General features: G+C 41.3%; 1 protein-coding gene across 4 annotated transcripts in view; it reads right to left on the minus strand.

Annotated features, from left to right (window-relative positions):
* The window catches only part of LOC149141185 (Amino acid kinase family protein), a 389,974-nt gene that overhangs the window by 332,948 nt on the left and 31,884 nt on the right, over window positions 1-25,142 (minus strand). For all 4 annotated transcript variants that reach the window (XM_089448274.1, XM_089448272.1, XM_089448275.1 and 1 more), the window contains exon 2: window positions 8,395-8,613. In XM_089448274.1, the coding sequence (XP_089304400.1) occupies window positions 8,395-8,613 (219 nt within the window). The remainder of the gene's footprint in view (window positions 1-8,394; window positions 8,614-25,142) is intronic.

A 25,142-nucleotide genomic window follows, 5' to 3' on the forward strand; every position in this document is an offset into this window, starting at 1 on the left:
GTTTTAATTTTTGCCTTATGCAGTTTTTTATTAGGGTTTAGGGTTATTTTTTTTTTGGTTTCATTTTAGCACATTCATCTTTTCGAAGTTTTTTTTTTTTTTTTTTTATCGCTGGATATCGTTTTGGTCATGTGATTTAGCTGATGATAGATGGTTGCTGTCCATGGTCCATGTTCCTATATCATTTAACAAGTAATCGTTTCTACATCAATCTCTTAAGGCACTGGTCTGCTCAATTAATCAAATCCATCGCATCCTTTTTATAGCGTATCTCGTGTCTCCCAACCAACTGGTCGACAGTTGGTCTCATCATCTCACAGGGACTACCCCCCTTAGCCGCGGGAGACAGGCTTAAACGGAGGGATCGGGGATCAGAGTGACAGCCCCCGGTCTGAGCGTTGTCGTGTCAATCCGCGCGACAACAGGTACAATAGGGTTTCTTTGTGGTCCTGCAACCTTGTCACTCCAATTTCACAAGGATTGCTTGGAAACCCTATTCTTTTAGGATTCTTTGGTCTAGGGTACTTCAAATCAAGAAATACTCCTCAACCCTAAATCTAGGTCTCCTTCTAGCTCTTGTTGGACAAACATTCATATTGCTTCTAAAGCAAGCAATACCTATCATTAGAGTCTCTCCTTTGAATAGGCTCTTGGAATCACTACCTTCACATCATTGATACATTTCTCCTAGTGATTTCCCTAATACTGGGACTCCTCCCATCGGTGAAAGTCCGTAAAGAGCAGGGAGCTTTAGCTGAGGTGACAGTGGGCTATTGCTCCATTGTTGCCACTTGACCTAGTAGTTGCTCTATAGGAACCCCTCTAAGGACCCTTGCTAGTTTGAGTGGTAACAGGCCCACAAGGGTGAGAAGGGACAGCAATTGTAAATAGGAGAAGCACACTCATTTTTTAAGTTCCTTGATTGTGCATTTTCAGACTTAGAGTTTGCTTGAGTTGTTTAGTCAAGTCAACTGGTATTGTTTAGCACAGGGATTTCCAAGCGAAAAATCCCAACTCTCTTTCGGTGAACCAAGAGTGTCACCCTAGGAGAGAATTTGGAGTTGTTTTTGGATCCAATCCATCAATTGCAGTAGCCAGTGCAAGTTTCTAGGATGACGCAGAGGCAGAATTTCGAAGCTTGGTTGAGGGTCTTCCGGGAAGGAAACACTTGGAGAAATTGCAGAAAGTTCCCTTGAGGAAGAACGAGTTTTCTAGAAAATTTGCAGTGTTGGAAAGTGTTGATTCTGTGAGGGCAAAATTTGTCTCTCCTAGGGTGTAAAGTTTTGAGGATGTTCTATGCTAAGAGCAATTTCACTTTTCTCACAGCAATCATACAAGTAGATAAGCAAAATGCAGATAGAACATATAAGCAGATCTTACAGAAGACAAATCAGAAACAAGAAAAATGTATGTGTTCGTTTCGGCGGTCAACAGGATGCTTCAACCAGCAAAGTCTCCTTTGGTCAGCCAGCCCAGCATGTGTCACAACAACCCTCCAGGTAGCTCGTACTTTTAGGATGAGAGAGGAAGATGTGAGTTGTGTTGTGTTCAAATTCTCTCCAACTTTTCCTGTATATATATATCCATCAATGAGGGTGTGTGACACATTTGTTGGGCATGTGAGCCTACATTACAAAACGGGCTGACCTTGCACATATAATTTATTAAGAATAATAAATTCAAAATATAAGTTCTGCTCATCGGATTAAGACTATTTCTATATGGATTTTACACCTCTCAGAAAGAGGAATCCAACAAAAATATTAGCCTCTTAATCTGAGCATCAGAACATGGAGTTTGGACCTAGTTGTCCAATTTTAACACTCCCTCTCAACTAGGGAGAACTCCATCTATTAGTGCAATTAACATCGTGAGTCATCCCGCCGAAACTTGCTTTGCTGGCTTCTTTATTTCAGAACAGAAGTGGGTCAGTCACAAAGACATCATTCCCCGACTGACATAATCAGTCCAGAGGTCCCAGACCTCACAAATCTTGATCCCAGATCAAGTGGTTGGACCATGCCATCCTAGATAGAGAGTACGGCAATCTCTGATGCGTCCATCAGTCTTTGCTAATAGTCTCTAGCTTTTCCACACCTCATTGGCCAAATGAGAGGTACTTCCCATGAGCCCTGAACTCAATGGGTAGGATGCATACGGGGCACAGATTAAATGAGTGGCGAACCAGCTCAATAATCACAAGGGTGGGGCAGAAGCATTATGAGTGCTTATAGCTCCGAGAAGCTATCCCCAAAGCCCCCCAGAGCTCCCAGAGCTCATCGTCCAACAGGACCCACATCATAGGGTCTTTCCACGACACCAAGATTCTCACGGAAGGTTAGGAACTTGACCTTCCCCAGGGGCTTAGTGAGAATATCCGCGACCTGCTCATCAGTTCCTATATGATCGAGCCTTACGGCGCCTCGCTGTACCATATCCCGGATAAAGTGGTACCTGATATCAATATGCTTGGATCGGTCGTGGAACACAGGATTCTCAGTCATACGAATCCCACTCTGATTATCACAGAGTATTACAGTGGTATCTAACACATGTTGGAACAGCTCACTAAAGAGCTTCCTCAACCAAACTGCTTCACAACAGGCCATACTAGCAGCAATGTATTCGGCCTCCGCGGTGCTCAAAGCCACCGACTTCTGCTTCCTGCTCATCCATGAGATCGAAGCAGAACCAAGATTGAAACAGCATCCAGATGTGCTCTTACGATCCACCACACTGCCAGCCCAATCGGCATCAGTATATCCCCGGAGTATCACACTCCCGGCAGTGTATTTCAGCCCATGGTTTATCGTGCCCCGAAGATATCTCAAAAGATTCTTGGCACCAACCCAGTGAAAATGATGAGGCTCAACCATCTGTTGACTCAAAGTATTCACTGCAAAACATATGTCCGGACGGGTGTTCACTAAGAACATTAAAGCTCCTATGAGTTGACGATACTCAGTAGGATTGGCCAAGATAGGCCCTGCAGCGCTGCCACTCAACTTCTTAAAGTTGAGTTCCATTGGTGTCGACATGGACTTAAAGTCCACCATCCCAAATCTTTCCAGAAGCTTCACAATATACTTTCCTTGAGAAAGGAAAATCTCTCCAGGTCTCTGCCAGACCTCCAGGCCTAGGAAATAGTGTATCAGTCCTAGGTCTTTCATCTCGAACTCAGCAGCAAGCTCCCTCTTACATTGATGAATGAGAGGGTCATCACCTGTCAGGAAGAGGTCGTCCACATACAACACTAGAATGAGAGGCTTTCCTTCCTCAACCTTAAAGTAAAGGTTTGGATCAGCATTGCTTTGAGTGAAGCCCAGCTTCATCAAGTAACTATCCATCCTCTCATACCAAGCTCTGGGTGCTTGCTTTAACCCATAGAGGGCTTTCTTCAACCTGCAGACATAAGTGTCTCGATCTTGAACTTCAAATCCCAGAGGTTGTTCTACATACACCTCTTCCTTTATTGCACCATGCAGAAAAGCGGTCTTGACATCCATTTGATGAAGACTCCATCCTTGCGTAGCAGCAAGGGCTATGATGGATCGGATGGTGGTATATCGAGCCACAGGTGCAAATATATCGTCATAGTTAATTCCTTCCTTTTGAGAGAAGCCATGGGCAACAAATCTTGCCTTAAACTTTTCAGCACTCCCATCAGATCCATGTTTAATCTTGTAGAGCCATTTAGCGGTGACAACAGATTTTTCCTTCGGTCTCGGGACCACATCCCAGACATCATTCTTCATAATAGCCTCATATTCTTCATGCATAGCATCCTTCCAGACTTGATGCTTGATGGCTTCCTCAAAAGATCCAGGTTCAGATTGTATAATAGTACTCATGGCAGCTAGATACCCTTGGTATCTACACGGCTTCTTGCTTTCTCGGAATGTTCCCCTTGGGGCAGCATGACCCTCAGCATCTTCGAGGGTGTCCATTTACAACAGAAGTCAACACTTTGACTTGTCTAGATCTGAGCATAGATCATCTCCTATAACGATGAGATCAGTTGAAGACATTCTGCTTCAACTGATCCTCCAAGGTGACTCCTTCACCTATCATCATCCTACATCAAGTTCTCAAGCTGCACCACTGCATATGCATCATGCATCATCATGCTGCTCTTGATCTCATGCATCACTAAGGTTGTAGAAGTAGAACGTCCTATCATAGTGGTCATGTGATGGCACCAAACTGAGGTCACTCTAATAGTACCGAATCTTGTGGTCACTGAGTTTATCTCTACAATGACACTGAACCTCTACTTCTGCAATAACACCGAAACTGAAATCACAACACCGAATTGAAGTCACTGTCCTTTGTGGTAGCACCGAGACTTTTTCTTGAGATAGTAACAAGACCTTGTCCCTTAGATAGCACCGAAATCCTTTACTGAGATTTCACCGGGACTGTGGCACTGTGGTGAGACTTCATCACAGTGTCTGCACTAAAAACCCTTGTTGTAGTAGCACCGAAATATTCTCATTGAAAGAGCACTGAACCATACATGTGATAGCATATTAGAACATCATTTAATACTCCACGTTACTGCTGTACAAGATGTTTGTACTGCCATATGGATTTCACCGAGATCTACATTTCAGGACTATTGTGTGAGATAACTCGGTCCCTTCATTCGAGATTTTCATCCAACCGAGATCCTTACCCTTGTCACTTCTTGTAATTCAGATCACTGTTTGCAATAGATACGTTACTGGATTATCTTCATACTGTTATTCAATATACTTAAACATCTATAGAAGAACCACCGAGATCTGTAGTCAAGACTGTTTCTTCTCATAGACAACGCTGGATTTTACCACGCTGTCACCTACAGTTACGTGGCATTAACACGGATCCCACGCTGTAGTATAACTGCTTTATAATAGATCAACTACAGGTATATCATAGATGTGTGGAGGTCGAGGGTATTCATTCATGGTGACTGCGTCCTTATGCCGAGATCATTTAATACACGCTGCCTGATCTATGTTGCCAGATCCCACGCTGCCAGATCAACGAACGTTACAGGATGCCGAGAGTGCCATGACTGCACCACGGTGCAATCAATACCTTGCTGCGGATATCATAGATCTGAATATTGTGCATCATGGAAACTTATTTCATCAACACGATTCTGCAGAAATAGTTTGCCGAGAGTTCTATCACTGTTGTTAATTGTGTTGGAGTTGTTACACATATGCCACCGTCTCACTGCTGTTCCATTGTGTTAGGGCTGCTACATGTATGCCACCGTATAATTGAAAACCTTTTCCTCACTGTGATTGCGAATGCACTATTGTGAGAGCACCGAGATATGTTCATCTACTTATATTCTGAGGCTACTGTCTCCCGAGTTGATGACTGTTCTTATAGCGAGGTGCAGTCAAACCCTTGTCCTCAGCTTCATGTGGAGATGACTGCGGCTCCATATATAACTGCGGTTAACTACGTTTCCATATATAACTGCGGCTCACTGCGGCTTCATATATGACTGCGGCTCTTCATAGCTCCGTTGCTTTTGATTGCGTATGCATTCTTCATTGACTGTGAGGGATCTCGACGATGGTTTCATTACTGCGGCTGACTGTATCACTGCGGCTATCATGTTATGCATGCGGCTCTACCTGCGGTTCTTCCGTGCTTGTTATCACTGCGGCTACATGCTATACCTTACAACATATTAGTGAAGCTAGAGACAAAGTCGTGACTATATTGGATACAAAACCATGTATTTCAGTGTCAGGACTACTACGTCAAGGGATCACATATGACTGAGCTGAGATCTGTTATGTTGAGACTATAATATGCCGAGGAAACCATATTCGAACAGAGATCCATACCAATACATTACGCAGAGGAATCATACTAGAATACAAGATTAGTCTCACATCTAATTACAGAGAATTGAACTGAGATTCAATATAATACATCACATAGAATTAGTGTCAATATCATTGCAGAGAATTAGGGCATGACTGAGCGTTTTGTACCAATGCGAGAGAATTTGCTACGTGAGAAATCTTGAGGCAAAGTGAGGAGAATATAGACCATGTGAGCTCTTATCCTGTAATGAATGCGAGCTAGAATTCTAAACCATCAAAGAGAAGAACTCGAACCCATCTGAAATCTCAGAACCATCCATTTCCTGCGTATACATAACTCCAGCATATGACTGCCAGAACCTCCTCTGCGTTATATATGTGTTTCCAGCGTATACATAACTCCTTGCACAGCGTATACATAACTCCAGCGTATGATTGCATAGCGTATGACTTCATGACTGCGTTCTCCCTTAGGGCATCATACTAGGCCGGCGTAATCTAGTGTGAATCTCCTTCTCCAAAACCCAAGACGTGGAGAGGAGATCACTTGAAGTGAGTTTGTCTTCACCTCAGCTCCGATACCATGTAAAGTTTTGAGGATGTTCTATGCTAAGAGCAATTTCACTTTTCTCACAGCAATCATACAAGTAGATAAGCAAAATGCAGATAGAACATATAAGCAGATCTTACAGAAGACAAATCAGAAACAAGAAAAATGTATGTGTTCGTTTCGGTGGTCAACATGATGCTTCAACCAGCAAAGTCTCCTTTGGTCAGCCAGCCCAGCATGTGTCACAACAACCCTCCAGGTAGCTCGTACTTTTAGGATGAGAGAGGAAGATGTGAGTTGTGTTGTGTTCAAATTCTCTCCAACTTTTCCTGTATATATATATCCATCAATGAGGGTGTGTGACACATCTGTTGGGCATGTGAGCCTACATTACAAAACTGGCTGACCTTGCACATATAATTTATTAAGAATAATAAATTCAAAATATAAGTTCTGCTCATCGGATTAAGACTATTTTTATATGGATTTTACACCTCTCAGAAAGAGGAATCCAACAAAAATATTAGCCTCTTAATCTGAGCATCAGAACATGGAGTTTGGACCTAGTTGTCCAATTTTAACATAGGGCCTGCGCAGGGGTTTCTGGGTGAAATGCCAGAGCAAAATTAAAGCAGGATTTGTGCCCAAGTGGGGCAAGAAATTTACATACATCCACAAAGGCATTTTTCTAAGAATTTTCCAGCCATTTGAGAGAGGATTTGGAGCTGAAGTGTAGCAGTATGTCAGTGTGTGACGCAGAGCTAGACAGCTAGGAAAATCGCACAAGTTTGGGCAAATTCTGGGTGGTCGGAACTAACCCAAAATATTTATGGGTTTGGTTGATTTGGGGTTGAGGAGCTCATTCCTAATTTTGCATAATTTTTGGAGCAGATTTGAGGCCCCAAATCACAGTTTGCCTCAAGCAGCAGCAGCAGAAAATTTCTGAGCAGAGTGTACAGCCAGTGAGCCCATTTCAGCGTGGAGATTTCTTCATATTCACCTAGGTTTTGCATGCTTGCTATAGCAAGCCCAGGTGCACTCATTCCACTTCACTTTGTACCCAGATTGACATTGAAAATCTAATAAAATGGCTCAGATCTATCATTTCTGCTCAATGGTGTTCTAATTTAATTTGTATGTGTGGAGTTTCAGATTTGCGTGCCTTGTTTTAGCTAGTTCATGTTTTTTATATTCACTGTATTTTTCTAGCTAGACTATTACAGCATGTTTGGAGGTCTTCCTTCATTCGAGCTCCTCAAAAGCACTTTCTGCCTTAGTGGGCAGCAACATAAGACTGTTGTAGATTGTTCATTCCAGCTGCAATCTTTCCTAATCACATAAATAAACAGCCCTCCTAGTTTTGTGCTTTGACTCCACTTGCCCAGCGGATTGGCACTGGTCTTTGTCCACCCATCGCCCTATTCATAAAAACCATACTACAGTTTCTGTTTTGCTAAAGTTAGCTCTTCATTTCACTATTATCCTCAATTGCATGTATTTAGCAATCCTATCCTAGGGATCCCCCTTTGTGCCAAAGGAGAGCCAGCCTAAATTGAGGGTGCTAACATGGTTATAGTGAGCAGCCCCTCTAAGTTCCTGGTCTTGTGCTTTAGTATTTTATCACAAGAAGTGAGGGTTTGGGTGTAAACACTACATATTCATCAATATGTACACAATGAAAACATTAAGACTGACGAGGAGTTTTTTCACCAATTAATCTCGGGGATGTCTTTCTGAATGCATGCACTCGGTAATTCATTTAACCAGACAAATACATAGCTCTAAAATCTGTCTGAAATTAGGGGGAGCATATTTAAGTTTTAACATACAATCTAGTGACACAGTGAAGAAAAAGATCAATATAGAAACATCTGAGGCACAATGCACCTGACATATCTGACTAGCTCTTGTTAAATACAACTGCAACTAAAACACATTTTACCAGTCAAAAACTTGAAATTCTGACAACATGCTTTAGTAATGAAAACAAAAATGCTTTTAGGAACAAACCTGCACCATGAACCACAATGAATGCATCTAAACTTATTTGCTGATCACCAAAAGAATCTGGAACAACCAATTCTTCTGTTCCAACTCTCTTGCTCCAGTCCATCGTTTGTATTACTGTAGAATGACTCATCATTGCTTGCCTTAGCTGATCAGTAACTGAAGAAAGGTTTTTCTCATTAATGGTCTCAAGTTCATCTTTCCTAGTGATTGCTGCACCACCTGAAAGACCAAAATAAAGAGGTGAATAACGATTTGGTTTTCTTTGTTTTTGTCTTTTTGCTTTTCTGGTGGTGGTGGAGTGTGTGGGGAGAATGCTGCCTTCAAAACAATTTTTATAAATTAGTGTTTTGGAACTGAGATCTTTCAAAGCTTAAAATGAATGGCGATCATTCAAAGCTTTTAACAACTATCAATTTATTTTAGTATAATGTAGGTCTAGACTCTAAACATGGAAAAAAATCATCAAATTTGATTTCATTTCAGAATAAGAAGATGCAGAGAACATTTTCATCTTTTAAGTACAACAAATGTTACTTTCATCGAAAGTTGGTGTGCCAAAATATGTCAAAGGTGTCAAATATCAAATATTATTTTCCCAAACAGCCACCTTCATCTTCATTGCATTCAAGTCTACATATCTCCAAATCCCCACTAATGATCAAGTTACAAACTGCTTATGTGCAAATAAGAAAAAGACAACTACTTGATTATATGCATTGTAAAACAAATTTGCAAGCTTTGAATGGTTTTGACAACCAACCCAATCATCCTTCATCAATAAGAGGAATAATTATGGAAAACCCAAAATGCTTAAGACAAGATCTCTGTTCTAATGAGATATGCATGGAAGCTTTGCCAATAGGAAATATGTTATTCACACACACACACACATATATAGGCTCAAGGATAGCTTTATTAGTCAACCACACTCCACTCAAAGGAAGTTATACTAGAAGGAGGTCACAGGATAACTTCTCACCGGTTCTCTGCGGTTATCAGCTACTTATGTGTCTGATCATTAATACCATCCTCCATCCAAAAAATTTGGAGAAAAGGGGCCAGGTACCATACCAGTGACCGGCATAAGTACAAGCAATGTGACAATGCTCCTCTAGAGATCTAATATATATACACACAAAGAGCTAGCCCAAGGAATTAGCTCAACTGGTTATTTCCAATTTTACTAGGCATTTCGTTAGTCCCATGCCAACAAGTCCCCGGTTCAAATTCCCCCTAGGTTAGGTGCATTGGTCTATGTTGATGGATTTACTCGAGAAGTCATCAACAAATGTGAAGAAGCATCCCTTGGGTTTCCTTGTGGGATTTCCTAGAAAAAACATCCATACACACATAGAGGAATCTTGAAAATACAAACCTAAAATATTCAAAATTTGTGAAAATATAAAGTTTGATAGAAATATTCAATGTTCCACCGAGTTTCCGGGACGGGGAAACATGAGGGCAAGGATATGCACAAGGGGGGTGTATATAAGCAACCCCAAAATTTAGGGAAATTTCAGGGAAACGAGGGGACATCAATGATCAAAGTCATAAAAATTATAAAATTATTAAAAATTTAATATATAAAAACAAAAAATAAAATCCCAACAATATGGCAATAAATAAGTTAGTAAAAAGAAGATGTCGGGTCAGGTTATTGCGCGCGAGGGGTTTGGTTAGGGTTTTTACTGAACCCTGAAGCTGCAGTAACCGCGTCGCCCTCCGTTTACTCTCGCCGCTACCGCAGTCATCGCCTACCCTCCTCCGTTACACTGCCGCTGTTGGTTTCGAAGCTCCGCGCCGGGGGAACACTGTGCCGTGACTTCCGTTTCTACCTGTGACGGTTTACATTTTTTACCTTGCACGGTCCGTCAACTGTAACTGCAACCTGTCTTTTTCCCCGGGATTCTCTACTCCACAAGGTGTCCGCCGTCCCGAGGTGCAGCTGGCCATGGAGGATCTGGAGGCTGTTGATTATTCCGCTGACCCATTGGAAGGGGTCCCCATCTGGCGATCTCCAAATGCCACCTCAGAAGGTATGTTCAACTCTGAAATTCCCGGAAATTTCTCACAGTTTTTCTTCGGTGAATCGTCGAGGGCTCAGCCTGTGGTCCTTCCGGATGAACCTCCTACCTGGCCAGCCCTCTCCACGCCGCCTCACTCTCCGGCAACCCTCGGTTTTGTCTCCGGTTGCCTAAACCCTAACCCTGGTTTAGACCTCCCGGAAGCTGGCTCATTTTCTCGGCCGCCGCATAACCCTTCTCTGCCTTCCTCCTCCGCCGGACCCGCGGTCTCCCTTGGTCATTTCTCCGGTAGCTTCACTGCCGTACCCCCGCTCTCGGGCCCCCCTTTTGTTTCTGGCTCCGGAATCCCTGTCTCTCATCAGATCTCGGCCCCTTTGAATGCTACCGCTCCGCCTCCTGGTCAGCCTCAGAACCCCCCACCTCCGCGCGGCCCTAAACGGAAATATAAGTGCTTCAAATCCAAGGAGGACGATATTTTTCTCAGACTGGAAGAGGATATTCGGTGGGGAGAAACGATGGACTTTGCAGATCGGGTCTTGGTTGGTCGCATCAGGGGGCGCAGCTACACGGCGGCACAATTGAAGACCTGGGCAACTGAAGTTTGGGGGCATCATTTGGTGAACATCCCTCATGTGCAGACATTCGTGAGGGGATGGTTCGCACTGAGGTTTGCTCGTGCTGACCACACAAATTGGGTCTTGTCCTCCTACTGGCATTTTGAGCATGCCCCTGTGCTCCTTAAGAGATGGACACCTTTATTCGACCCTGAGACAGAGCAGATAGGTATTGGACCAGTTTGGATTAGGCTCCCAGGATTACCTCTCCAATACTGGTCTGAAGATATATTCAAACGTATTGGTAATGCACTTGGTACATTCATGGGCTATGATAAATCCTATCATCAGACTGGCATGATGGCTTATGCCAGGATCCTCGTCAACATGGACACCAGAGGCGGGCTTTATGAGCACATTACTATACAGTGGAGAGACTCAGCTCGCAGACAGATCATTGATTACGAGGGCATTCCCTATCGATGCCGCAGGTGCCACAAAGTAGGGCATCTCTACAGGGACTGCCCTCTCCTCCGGAAAGGGCCTAGGAAAGGCGATGAAGTTGGAGTCGACCCTCCCCAGGACACCTCCCCTATACAGCTACCTGATCAGCATCCTGAGCCTCAATTGCACGAACAGGAAGATGGTGTCCCTCAGAGCTCTCCTGCGGCTGCTGATACTGACACAGTCCCAGTCGCACCTCCTACAACTTCAACAGCTCCTGTGCTATCAGCGCCACAGCAAGAGGACGCAGCGAACTCGGGTATGTCTTCATCTCCCCCCTCTTTGATATCTCATGCATCTTGCACTGCATTGGGCATATCATCTCTCCCTCCTTGCACTGATCCTCTTCCCACATTATCATCTCCCGCTCCACATTTCACCCCCTCTCACTCTCCCCTCACTTGCTCCCTACCGCTCCCTCCTCCGTTGGCCCCTCCTCTATTGATCACATCGACCCTCGCTTCCCTTTCCATTCGATCGTCTCAGACATCTCCTCGGTACTCGCTGCGATCCCGGGCGAGGGACAAGGGTCCTGACGCTGTTGGTCTCGACTCTGTGAGTGTCTCCTCCTCACTTAAGACCTCCCGGGGTCGACCCTCCCGCATCACCAAAGCTAGGCACACTGCCGATGAAGAGGTCGCCCTCGGGCGACAACAGACTATTTTTAGGGCGCTTAGAGCAAGGGATGGCCCTCTTCCCCTCCCCTCATGAAGGTTCTATCTTTTAACTGCCGAGGGTTTGCTAGCTCATCCAAAAAACTAGCGCTCAGGAGGTTGCTTAATTCGACTCAACTGGACATATTTTTCCTGCAAGAAACCCTCTGCTTGGCTGAACCCCTTATACACACCCTCTCCTCCTGGCTCCCTAACTGGACCATCCATGCTCTGGATGCGTCTGGGCGATCCGGTGGATTGGCTATCGGGGTCTCCAACAGGGCTGTGGATATACGAAATCTCTGGGGTGGCAGGGGTTTCATTGGCCTTGACATTTTTGTCCACTCTTTGGAAAGAGATATGCGCATCATCAACATCTACGGCCCCTGCTCTGACCGTGCCAACTTCTGGAGATCTCTAATGGAATCTGAACTTCTACAAGCTGATAACATCATATTGGGAGGGGATTTGAATTTTTCCCTGGGCTTCTGCGAATCATGGGGGCATATGGCACAGGTCGACTCCCTCTCTGATACCCTCTCCACCTTATTGGAAGATCATCACTGGGTAGACATTCCATCTGCTCGTTTACAATACACCTGGGCAAATAATAGGAGTGGGGATCAGAGTTTGGCCAGGAGGCTCGATCGTTTTCTTATTAAGGAAACCCTGTATAACAGCCTCCCCAGATTCCGCCAATGGGTCGGATCCGGTGGCATATCCGATCACAGGCCTATCTTCCTAGAGGCTGAAGACCTTAATCACAAAATCAAGAGCCCCTTCAAATTTAATGCTTCTTGGCTTCTGGACCCCTCGTATATTCAGCTGGTCCAAAATTACTGGCAGAACAATCCCATCAGGGAAGAGGAGGAACTCTCTGCGGGTTTTGTTAGAAAACTTATTGAACTCAAGCAGATCACCAAAACTTGGGCTCACCAAAAGCGAATCCAAGATAATCACACTCTGAAAGAGGCGGAACAGGTCATTGCGGAGTTTGAGGAAACATCATCTGGGACTTTCCCCACACAGGAGAGCAAGGAACTGTACACCTCTCTCATCGCAAAACGCTCTCAAATTCTGAAAGAAAGGGAAGAAAGTTGGAGGCTGAGGAGCAGGGCTATCTGGCTCTCTGAAGGAGACAATAACTCTAAATTTTATCACAAATTCGCCAATGGGCGCAAAGCCATCAACACTATTTGGGAATTAAAGGATAATCAAGGCCACACTGTTACATCACAACAGAACCTGGCCAGACTGGCTACTGAGCACTTTAGAGGCATTTATTCCGCTCCTGGAGACATTAATATTTTGGAAATTATGAGAGTTGCTGAACTCTTTCCCAGATATGTTGATCAAGATGAGTCGGATGAGCTTCAGAAGGAAGTAACCATGGAGGAACTGGAAGCTACACTAAAATGGTTTAAGAAAGATAAGAGCCCTGGCCCAGATGGGTGGACCATAGGATATCCTCAGCTATCAAATCCACCTTCATCGCCCTTATTCCTAAATCCGATGCCCCGTCCTCCTTCGATGACTTCCGCCCCATCTCACTCTGCAACTGCCTTTATAAGATCATTGCCAAAATAATCGCCAATCGCCTTAAGCCCATCCTCTCGCATCACATATCCTCCGAACAATTTGCTTTCTTGCATCAAAGACAGATCCATGAAGCCATCGCCACTGCTCAAGAACTTATGCACTCCCTGCAGATCAAAAAACAGAAAGGAATGATTCTTAAAGTGGATCTCTCTAAGGCATTTGACAGAACAAACTGGCTGTATTTAAGGCTGCTGCTAACTCATCTTGGCTTCCCTTTTGGCTTCATTAAATGGACGATGAGCTGCATCACCGATGTATCCTACAGTGTATTACTCAATGGGGAAGCCACCTCCTTTTTCACATCTGAGAGAGGACTTAGACAAGGATGTCCTCTCTCACCTCTGCTGTTCTTACTGATCATGGAAGGATTAAGCAGAATTATCTCTACAGCCAGAGATAGGCATCAAATGACTGGCATCAAAATTGTGGACAATTTCTTCCTCACACATCTGTTATTCGTTGATGACATATTGATCTTCCTAAATGGCAGCATTGGCGACTCCACTGCGCTTCACAATTCCTTCCTCCTATTTCAGCAAGCCACTGGAATGAAGATAAATGAAAACAAATCCACAATCACCATGGTAGGCTGCTCCATTCATGAATCTGCCTTTGTCACTCAGCGCTTTCCCTTTGTTCTATTGAATCTGAAGGATGGAATAAAGTACCTTGGCTTCAGACTAAAACCATCTGGCTACAGAATCGCTGACTGGTTATGGCTAATTGCAAAAGTGGAAAAGAGGCTACAGGTATGGTACCATCGATACCTCTCACGTGCAGGCAGATTAGTTCTCATCAAAGCTGTTATTGAAGCCACACCAGTCTATTGGATGGCACTAGCCTGGATTCCAAAAGGCATTTTGAATAGGCTCCAAGGTATTTGCTGCAGATTCCTTTGGAAAGGACAACAGCAGGGGAGACTCTTCGCTTGGGTAAAATGGGACACCATTGCCAAGCCCAAGCGATGGGGAGGATGGGGCATCAAGAGATTGGACTCTTTCTCCAAAGCCTTGGCTGCTAAGCTCGGATGGCGTCTACTTACCTCAGATGGTCTCTGGTCTCAAGTCGCATATGCTAAATACATCAAACCACAGACCGTATTGGACTGGATCTGCACACAGCATGGCACCAATCACCAGATCTCCAATATCTGGAAAGCAGTCATCGGCACCTTACCTCTGCTGCGAGATGGTATCACTTGGCGCATAAAGGAAGGCAACGCTGTTCGCATCGGGCTGGATCCATGGGTTGGATGTGGAAATGCCCATAGATTATCTGCTGATCTAATTAGACATCTCCAGGACAGAGGGATTACTCATATCAAACATATTGGAGATCATGCAAACTCCTCGTTCCTTCAGCAAGCTTGGTTATCCGCCCAAGCTTTGGAAGTGCCTGCACAGTGGACAAACGAATGGTCGGAGTATACAACCGCACTATCTCAAGCTCACATCAGGCTCACTGATGGACCAGACGAGATCATTTGGGCGTTCGCCAAGCATGGAGTCTATACACCAAAGCTTGGATATCTAAGGCTCATGGAACCTTATAGACCCCCTGAAATACTTCCCACCTGGAAAGCGCTCTGGAAGCTTAAGTCAGCCCCCCGGACAAGATTGTTGATGTGGAACATCCTATTCGATAAAATTCCCACTGGCACCAATCTCATGAAGAGGTCCTTTTATGGACCCTTTCGATGTCACCTCTGTCATAACGCAGAAGAAAGCACCGATCATTTATTCCTATTATGCAGCTCTTCTAATCAATTCTGGAAATCTCTCACCTTACAGATCCCGCTATTGAAAGAATGGCATGGTAACAACCTCTCGGAAGCCTGGAATGCCTGGTGCCAAAATCACTCTGGGAAAGCTATTAATATGCCTCTGCTGGCTTGCTGGGCCATTTGGATCGCGCGGAACCAGTCAATCTTTAATCTTAAAGCCCCTCATTGGCCTTCTATTGTCCTCCACACGGTTGCAGATTACAATATGCTACCTGAAGAGGATCCTCCCGCCCCGCCTCGCATCATCAGACCTGTACCCATTGATATATCAAAACCATGGGCTTTTTTTGATGGCTCGGCCCAAGAAGCGGGCTGTGGGGGTGGTGCTATCCTCCATCTCAACGAGAGGCATTGTTTCAAGCTACAAATCAATCTTGGTAGAGGCACAAATAATTTTGCTGAACTGTGTACCGCCAAACACATCATCCATTTTGCTATCCATAAACAATGCAGACACCTACAGCTATTTGGAGACTCTAAAATTGTTTGCAATTGGCTGAATGATGCATCCCATTGTCATGCATTTTCTTTGAGGCACATACTTGATGAAGCAAAGAGATTGACTGCTGCTTTTGAATCTTTTGTTTGCCATCATGTTTACAGGGAGCAAAACACCGTCGCCGACCAGCTCTCCAAAGAGGCCGCGCATAGAGATGGAGAAGACTGGTTGATCCAGGAGGAAATAGATGGCTCCTACTACCAGCACTACCACAGACCTTTTGACGACCACATGGACGAGGGGCTATGAAGCCCACACTATATTTCAGAGTAGCTTTTGTTTATAGTATGTACATAGACACTGTCTAGACATGGTTTCAGTTCACTCTATTTTGTTTATATACAGCATATATATGGCTCTCTGCGAAGAGCACAGTCAAATTTTGATCTCTGACAAACTTAACAGTTTTTCTTTTTTGGAAATGCTCCCTGCGTGGAGACATCTTGGACTACTCTACAGTTATTTTTTGATCTCGACAGGCAATGCTGCCTCCATATGAATATGCTTCGGCATCTGCAAAATGTAATTTCTTAATACATAATAGAAATTACGACTTTTTCCCAGGGGAAAAAAAAACTAAGTTAGTAAATGGTAAATCTGAATAATTATGAAATGTATATCTAAATATGATCATCATTTCGTATTAGATTATTATAAATCGGAATTATCATTTGACAATTCTGCAATCATCAATGTGAAATTGTAAATCTAAAAGTAAATTACTAAATTGAATCCATCAATTGACATTATGCAATGTTCCATCTAAGTTCATCATTTGGCAATGGGCATTAATATTATGCAAGGTACATCTAAATTAAATTAACCATTTGACAATTGAAATTACACAATGCACATTGAAAGTAAATTCATCATATGACAATGACATTATGTTGAAGTTTAAAATAGCCATAGAATACTAAACTAAAAATAAAGACAGAAAACAGTGAAATACTAGTAAATTTCTCAAAAAGTACGAAATAATAAATCACAGCTCCAATCCGGTGGCTCCAAGTCACAAAATGAAAATCACAGCTCCAACCTTCCAACTCCAAGTCACAAAATGAAAATCGCAGCTCCAAATGTCTCAGGCCCCCAGTGGATGGTAAATCTAAATAACGGCAAATTGCAGATGGAAAATGTCGAGCAGTGGCAACAGGAAAATCTTGGGCGGCAAGGTAAAATGTCGAGCAATAGCAGAAGGAAAATGTAGGTCGGCAAGGTAAAATCGTAGGGTTAATGAGAAATGAATGAGAAATGTGATCAATTATGTTTTGAAGTTTTAATTTATCCTTTAAATTTTATTTTCATTGTTTTAATTATATAAAAATTTGTAATGTTTTTAATTTTTTATGATTTTGATTGTTATTAGCAAAAAAAATTGGGGGGACATTTTAATTTTTTTTATGGATTTAATTGTTATTAGCAAAAAAATTGATGGGACGCAAGGGAACGCTTTTCGTCACCAGAAAAATTTCCCCCTAGAGTTTCCCCGAGTTTCCCCAAAAAAGGGGTCATGGGGAAACATTTCCCTAGGAGTTTCCCCATCCCGAGAGAGTGGGGTAGCGAGGAAGCGCGTCCCCCACCCTAGGGAGCGCGTCCCCGTGGAACATTGGAAATATTTCCTAAAAAACATTACAATTAAAAACACATCCATAATTTGACATATCTTTAACTTACAAGCACTAACACACCAATGATTGAAACTAAGCATCGACTTTAAGTGTTCAATATATCATCCTGCAAACTACATTTAACAAGCTTTTTTAAGCCTAAACTATTCAAAAAAACAACAAAATGATCAAAGGTAGTCATCATTGTTGCAAGAGTCCATCTAGGATTGAAATGTAAAGAGCCAACTTGTAGATACCTTATGCTACCAAAGATTTTTCTCATGGTAATCACTCACCTCTACCAATTACATTCAAGGTGTGAGTCAACTTTTGAGTCTTCAAATGGCCTCTACTCTAGGGAAACAATTGTAGTAGGAGATGCATGCACCTATTGTTCAAGTATCCCTCTATCTTTGTGTTTTCATCCTTGCCTATATGAGCCCTATTGCCCTTCATGCAACACCCATAGAAACATACTCAGTTGATGTGATTTGTTGTTGCTTGGACAAGATTTTCGTATCAGCCTGAACCTGCTTTCTCCACTCATCAGTTACATTCGAGATGCTCATTAGTCATTCATAGTGGTGTATCATTTCCCTTTGCCCCTGATCTCACATGTGCTAGATGATATTTCATGTTGCATTGATCAGTGGTTGGTATGGTTTAATTGCTTAGCCTTCTCATCTGAAAATAATGCTAAGGTTTCATCTTGTTGTATAGATGTCAGCATTAGAGGGTTTTTTTCTCACTTTTAATTTAATAAAAGTGCTACCATGTTACTACTTCTAACCACTGGGACATAATTACTTTTGGATAAATGTGCCACTAAGCTAGACTACTAGGTACTACCAAGAAATCATGTTTGGTAGCGTGAACATATCCTTTCCATACTCTACACTTTCCATTAAACACATTTCATTTTCCATCCCATCCATAATTCCCCTAACTTATGTTTAACTCACCAAAGATCATCCAAAGAGGGTCATCAAGAAAGATATATAAAACAAAAGAAGACGAAGAAGAAGAAAATGCAAACCTCAAAAAGTCAAATCAAGCCAAATAAAGAGATGAAGAGGTGAAGAGCATAACAAACTCAAGAAAAGAAACTAATTCATAATGGCTCCCCCTTTCAAAAGTCCTAAGAGCATAACACCCATCCAAATAAAGAGGACTTATCGTTAAATAAAAATAAAAATAAAGGAAGGGGAAGTGTGTGTAGGCCTAAGTAGCAAAAGCTCCCTCTCATAAGGCTTTGCAAATAAATAAGATTCCTAGACATAGTTTAATCGGCTAGTTGAACCAAAATTACGCCCTCAACACTTTTTATGACTTTGGAAGTTGATCCATATGTTATCCCCCTTCATTGAAAAAAAAATGTCAGAAACATATTTGAACTTAGAAGACTTGGCAAATTCTTTGTGTTTTAGCCCAACGGCAAATGTAATGGAAGTAAGGTTGTCCCCTTGGTGGTAACATTGGCTAAGTTACTTGTGATTAATTTATCTTATCTACGTTGGTGTCTAACCACTAGTTGAAACTGGACATGTTGTCGAAAATGTAGAGTTAGGCATTGTCCATTTTATCAACCAATGTGAGCAACTACATGATGTACCACCATTTTCAATGGTCTACATCAACATTATTTGGAGCATTATTTCTAATGTAAAAGTTTTACTAGCACATACATGGGTAATTTTAATTACCCGTGTGTTAATAGGAAAAAAAGGGGTGAAGAAAAATTTGATGTAAAAGAATTAGTTGGTCAAATGAACACAACTAGTTCTAATTTTCTATAAATTTCAAAAGTGCTTTAACAACTTTATTATTTAAATTAATCTTCTAGAAAAGGGGAAATATTTTATTATTATTTCATTTTTGACCACATCAAAAGTGGGCGAACATTGGTTACTGCTTGTATTCTCCCATGGTATTTGATTTGCCCATTATAACCGATCGGTTAGAGGCCTCCTTATTCTATAAAAGGAAGGCACTTTATCTTACTCATCATCAGATTTTGGAAAAGAAATAAAATTTTGCTAGTTTTTAAAGCAATTTTCACTTGTTCTTTTATTTTATTTGTCAAAATACTGCAGGGCAACGCATTTTTTAAGCGGAATGGTCATTTTAAGCATTTGCAGGTGATATCTTTATTTTGTGCTGCATCAATTCAAATATTTAAGGGGAATCATTGTTGAAATTTCCCCTTATTATTTGCTTTCACATCTAAATGCTTATTTTAATTTTGTTAAATTCCTTTTAAAGGTTTAACCCCTTGAAAGGCAATTGTTTTGGTGTATTTTGCAAGCGACGTGATTTTTCTCCTATACTTCGAGTGGGAGAAATTCGGAACACCGTCATTTTGGGCGAACGAAGTGGAAGGGAGAGACCATTATCGCACCAAACATTATCAGTATCTCTCAAGTCGGGTACGAAAATCTCTTATCTTATTTACTTTACGATTTCATTATTGTCTCTATTTAAATAAAACTAAAATTAATATATATTGTAAAGAGAATTAATTTAGATTTGATCTTACCTTTTAGATTTAAATTTTGACCCAATAAGCCCAAGAAGGGTCTAGTACAAGATGACATGGACAAAGACTCAAGACATAAACCCTAGAAGCACATAATGGGTGCTTTGACCTAGAGACAAAATAAATATAGCATGAAACCCACGCTTATAAATAGTTTTCTTTTACAATAATTTTTTTTTCTTTCATTTGACAAATACATTACATCATGAGTCAAATAATTATGAAGATCGATACTAGTTACATTTCTCAACACTCCCTCTTAACTAGGGAGGTATTCATAATTGTTCAACCAGTACAAGGTTGACTTAATAGAATGAAACCTGTGTATTACTTATTACAGATAAAGCTAGTATACTATCATGTTTGACCTGTATGTTTAGATTAGTCTTGAAAATGGCAGGTTCCCAAAACTCCAGAGGAAGGTAGGGCATATTTACCCACAGCGCCATTGTATGGATGCACTCTCGGATAGGATAAAACTCGGTGTGCATAAATGCCCCAACCACCCACCTCTGTACAATTTACCTTGCATCTTACAACCCCGAGAGAAGAACTAAGGCCTTTTACCTTTCACCAGGAGTAGTAACCCCTAGGCCATTCCTGTAATAGGATCTCCTTTGGTAGAATTATTACGCGGAAGTGTTAGTGTGGGTCAATCTACCTTGACTTGTTTTTATAGTTTACACACTTTCGTATTACCCCTTCTTACTGTTGTTCAAAATTGACGAAGATCGAATATACTATATATTGATCCTATAGTGGCAGGATGAAGAAGACTATTATTGAGAAAAATATATTGGTCCTCCCCTCATATTAGTTGTTCAGGAAACACTAGTTTTCTCGAAGCTTCTCGCTCGTATTTTTCGTCAAAAGGTGATATTCTATAATGTTTGTTCATCGGGTTTCCTGCTAAACCGGGCAAACATTCTTACCCGGAATGAGATAAGCACTTATAAAAGCAAAACCTATTAGATTTGTTAATAAATGTGATATTATCTGGATATTCTTATTAAAGGAACGTATGAGTCTGCTGCTAGACTTTTGACCAAATAGGATCGGCCAATTCCCATAGGACCTATCAATAAAATCCCTTTGGAAAGTAATATATCCAACCAATACAACTTCCTCTCCAACTAGACACAAACACTAACACTACTGAAAGATTTGTACCAAACAGTACCAATCTATACCAAGTGGTCTTCTCCTCATTATGAATTTTGTATTGAAATGAGAGTGGATAATGCTTGTTTATTTGCTAGTGTTGAAGGGTTAAAGAAGGCTAGTAAGGCCTTTTAGTTACTTATTGGGTGAGGGGAAACACAATAGTACTTTTACTCTTATAGGATTTCTAGTACCTACAATTATAGATACTTTACAATCCAAGGATTATCATTATGAGGATATTTGGCCCGAAGATGTAATTCACAAGGGTTATGGAGGGGCAGATTGTTGGTTTTGATGCTTTAACCTGGTAAACTACTCGTACCCATGCTCTAGCCTACGCCTTAAGGGATGGCTCTTTTTGTTGATATAAGGGTTGAAGTAAGAAGTTGTGTGCCATTCATCCTTGCCATGTTGAAGTCACTTGGATTTTTTCATTAATTTGTTAAATTAGTGGAAACTATATTTTCTTAAGCAAAAATCTACCTTTCTATTAACAAATTCAAATACGAGGATGCATAAGCATGGCTCGACTAACAGGAGAGGATGCCCCCGGCAGGCGGATCTTCTACCTACCCTTCTGATCTATCAGTGAAGTAAATAGCTTACAGATTAACTGGAGAGGGAAAATAGAACCCCTCCGCACCCCTATGACAGACCATGGCGGATTGGATTGACCTACAGCCATGGTGTCGTCCATAAAGTGTCTCGAATTGTATTGTGGTGTGCTAACTGATGGCTAAGGCAGTGTGGCGTTTATATGCATGCGCGATTTCCGCCTCCCCCCTTCCATAACGAGCTAGTGTTGGTCCCAATTTCACGCACACAAACACACCAAACCAAGCTCCCTCTCTGACCCCGACTGAGCTCCAAGGAAAGAAGGAAGGATGTTTTTGGAAACTTTCTATTATATACGATCGATATCTCAAGTTGTCCCTGCACACCTAAGCCACTCGATCTCTCAACCCTGAATGGATGGCCGTGTAACTACTCCCTTCTTGGCCTACTCCTATCTATATACATAGAAGGTTGTTGTCCTCAATTTGAAATGTTCTTAAGAAGAGAACAACAACATATGCAATGCTTACCCTAACTGCTAAGGTATCCACCCAATAGGGACTAAGGTGTCATCTAGGCAATTGCCTCTAAAGGTACCATCAGGCTACAGCCCTGGTATCCATCCAACAGGATATAAATACCATCTAGGCCTCTATGCCCTGACACCAACCCTTACAAGAATCCAGGTATCACCACTAAATCGGAGCTCCACACGGTACCCTCCCTCTGGGATCTAGACATCAACTGAGATCTCAATACTAACCAGGCCAAGATGTCCTCCCAAGTACCATCATACAGGAAATTTTATGGTACTTATCTCTCCCTCTCAACCAAACCAGAGATATCCACCAATCCGAGCATGCTCCTAAAATAAACTAACTTCTTGTTGGGAATAAATTTCATTAACACATCAATTACTTGTTCATTTGTTGGCACGTACTGTAGCTTCACAACCCCAACCAATATTCAAATTTCTAATGTATATGTTCTTGTATGCTAACACAATCTTCGGGGTCTTCAACTATTTTGATGTTGCTTAGGTCATCACAATATCCAAACACATTTCGACGAAAGCTTCCTTCTTCATCTTATTCAGCAACACTAAACCTAGCCTTAGCACTTTCCAAGACATCCAATTCTTGTTTTCATCAATCACGAATAACCATCTGTAGTGCTTTAGCCTTTCTCCAATCTTACTCTTTCTTCAAGGTCTTTACTATAGTTGTCACAATATGCCCTTCCTCTTAACTGGGGAGTTAAACACCTTTTTTAATCTGATCTTCTTCTTTACTAGGGGGACAAATCCATCAACAACTCAGTCGCACAAGCTTTATCATCATATCATCAGAGAACTTCAACCTTCCAGAACACCATTCCTTCTATGGCAATAAGGTCATCTATTAATCAGCAATGTACACTTCAATGTTATCAAGATTCTTATAGCTCCCTCTTTCCATCATGCTCAACATCATTATCAAGTCATCATCAAGTATGAGGTAGGTAAGCATCTTCAACATCTTGAAGACTATGTACCTGCAAATCTTCATCAACAAGTACAACCAAGCACAAATATATAGGAGCATGAAAAGTCAAACTAGGATTATCATATTATCATAGAGAGAGCATCTAGGGTTATCAAAATTTTGAGCAAGAACTTTGAACTCTAAATATCAAATTCTAAACTTAGATAGGATAACAATCAAAAGAGAAGCAATCAACTAGGGTTACATTTTCATGTCCTAGACTTCTCATAACAACCTTTGCTAGGGTTTTTGTCACAAACCCTAGATTCCATCATCAAAACTAAACTTGAGATATCAACAATTTATTCCAATCATAGCAAAAGCATTATTACATCTAGGGTTTCATTATTATGCCCTAGAAACCTATATCAATCTCTACTAGGGTTTTGTCATAAAACCCTAGACACAAACATCAAAATTTTAATGTTGGATATACAACAGCTCAATCAAGCTAGGGTTTCAATCAAATGGAAGCATATTTACCTAGGGTTTCATTCCTAGGATTTTATATTAACACTTACAAGGGTTTTATCATAAACCATAATTTATCAAACCCTAAAAATCTAGGGATTCATCCTATATCAAGAACAAACCCTAAGAGGCTAGGGTTTCATCACAACATCAAAAGATCTAGGGTTTTACTGTGAACCGTAAAGGTTAAGGTTTTACCAAAGTGAACAAAAGATAGGGAGTATGACAAGGGTTGATTTAATCTAGAGATTAATCACCCTAAATAAGAATCTTGATGATTCAAAACCCTAGACATGAGAGGATTAGTAATATAAAGCAAATTTCAAAATGATCGTATCTTTTAATATGAAGAAGATTAGTTACAAATCATGTAGTCTTAAACATACCTTGATTTGCTCCTTTTTAAAAACCTTGTAGGCTTTCCTTATTGAAGGGCATCTTCATGGTTCATTTCCATATGAGTCAATTTTTATTAGAGTGTCCAAGGAACCAACTTGATTTTCTAAGTCACCATTCCTAAGATCAGCATCTCTTCCTTATTTTGCTTCCTTCAATATATACCTGCAATATCCATTGACAAGTGCAAGCAAAATATACAAGTACAATAGCGTCATAATTTTCTAGGGCTTCCATTACCTTTTAGAGAATGAATTCCTAGGAATTTTGAGTACAAACGCTAACTAGTTGTAGGGCCATTATGTCAAAACCTAGACATCAATCAATTATTTTTGCAAACAATTGTCATATACCTACAAACCCTAGATGTCATGAGTTAGGGTTTCTTAGAGGAAACAAGAGAATTATGATAAGAGTTTCCATATGATCTATCTAGCATACAATCCCTAGATATCAACAATCTTCATCACAGTGAAAACTTGTCAATCCTAGAATCATATAAATAACTAAACCCTAAAACATTTCATGCTTGATTCTTAACAAATGAACATTTCATATATACCTCAAGATTACATACCTCTGTCTTTTATGATTGAACATTTTGATGTTCCATTGAGCTTAATGCTCTCCTTGCAAACTGAAGACATATTGTTAGATGATTGAAACATAAAGAACAAAAATTAATACTTACTTGACTTTGATAGGATCTTCAAGGCTTTTTCCACACGCTGGTGCATGACAATCAAACAAGTTTTTCTCACTATTGTAGATTGCTTCCTTCTAAGCTTGCTCAACGAGATCTTGCTTTCTTCAATGACAAACTATGGACTAAATTCTTTCTTCACTGCTTTTGACAAAAATAGTCAAGCAAGGATGC

Source organism: Pinus tabuliformis, chromosome X (assembly GCF_031772625.1).
Source record: "Pinus tabuliformis cultivar Carrire ecotype Pingquan chromosome X, CPIR1, whole genome shotgun sequence".
Taxonomy (NCBI): domain Eukaryota; kingdom Viridiplantae; phylum Streptophyta; class Pinopsida; order Pinales; family Pinaceae; genus Pinus; species Pinus tabuliformis.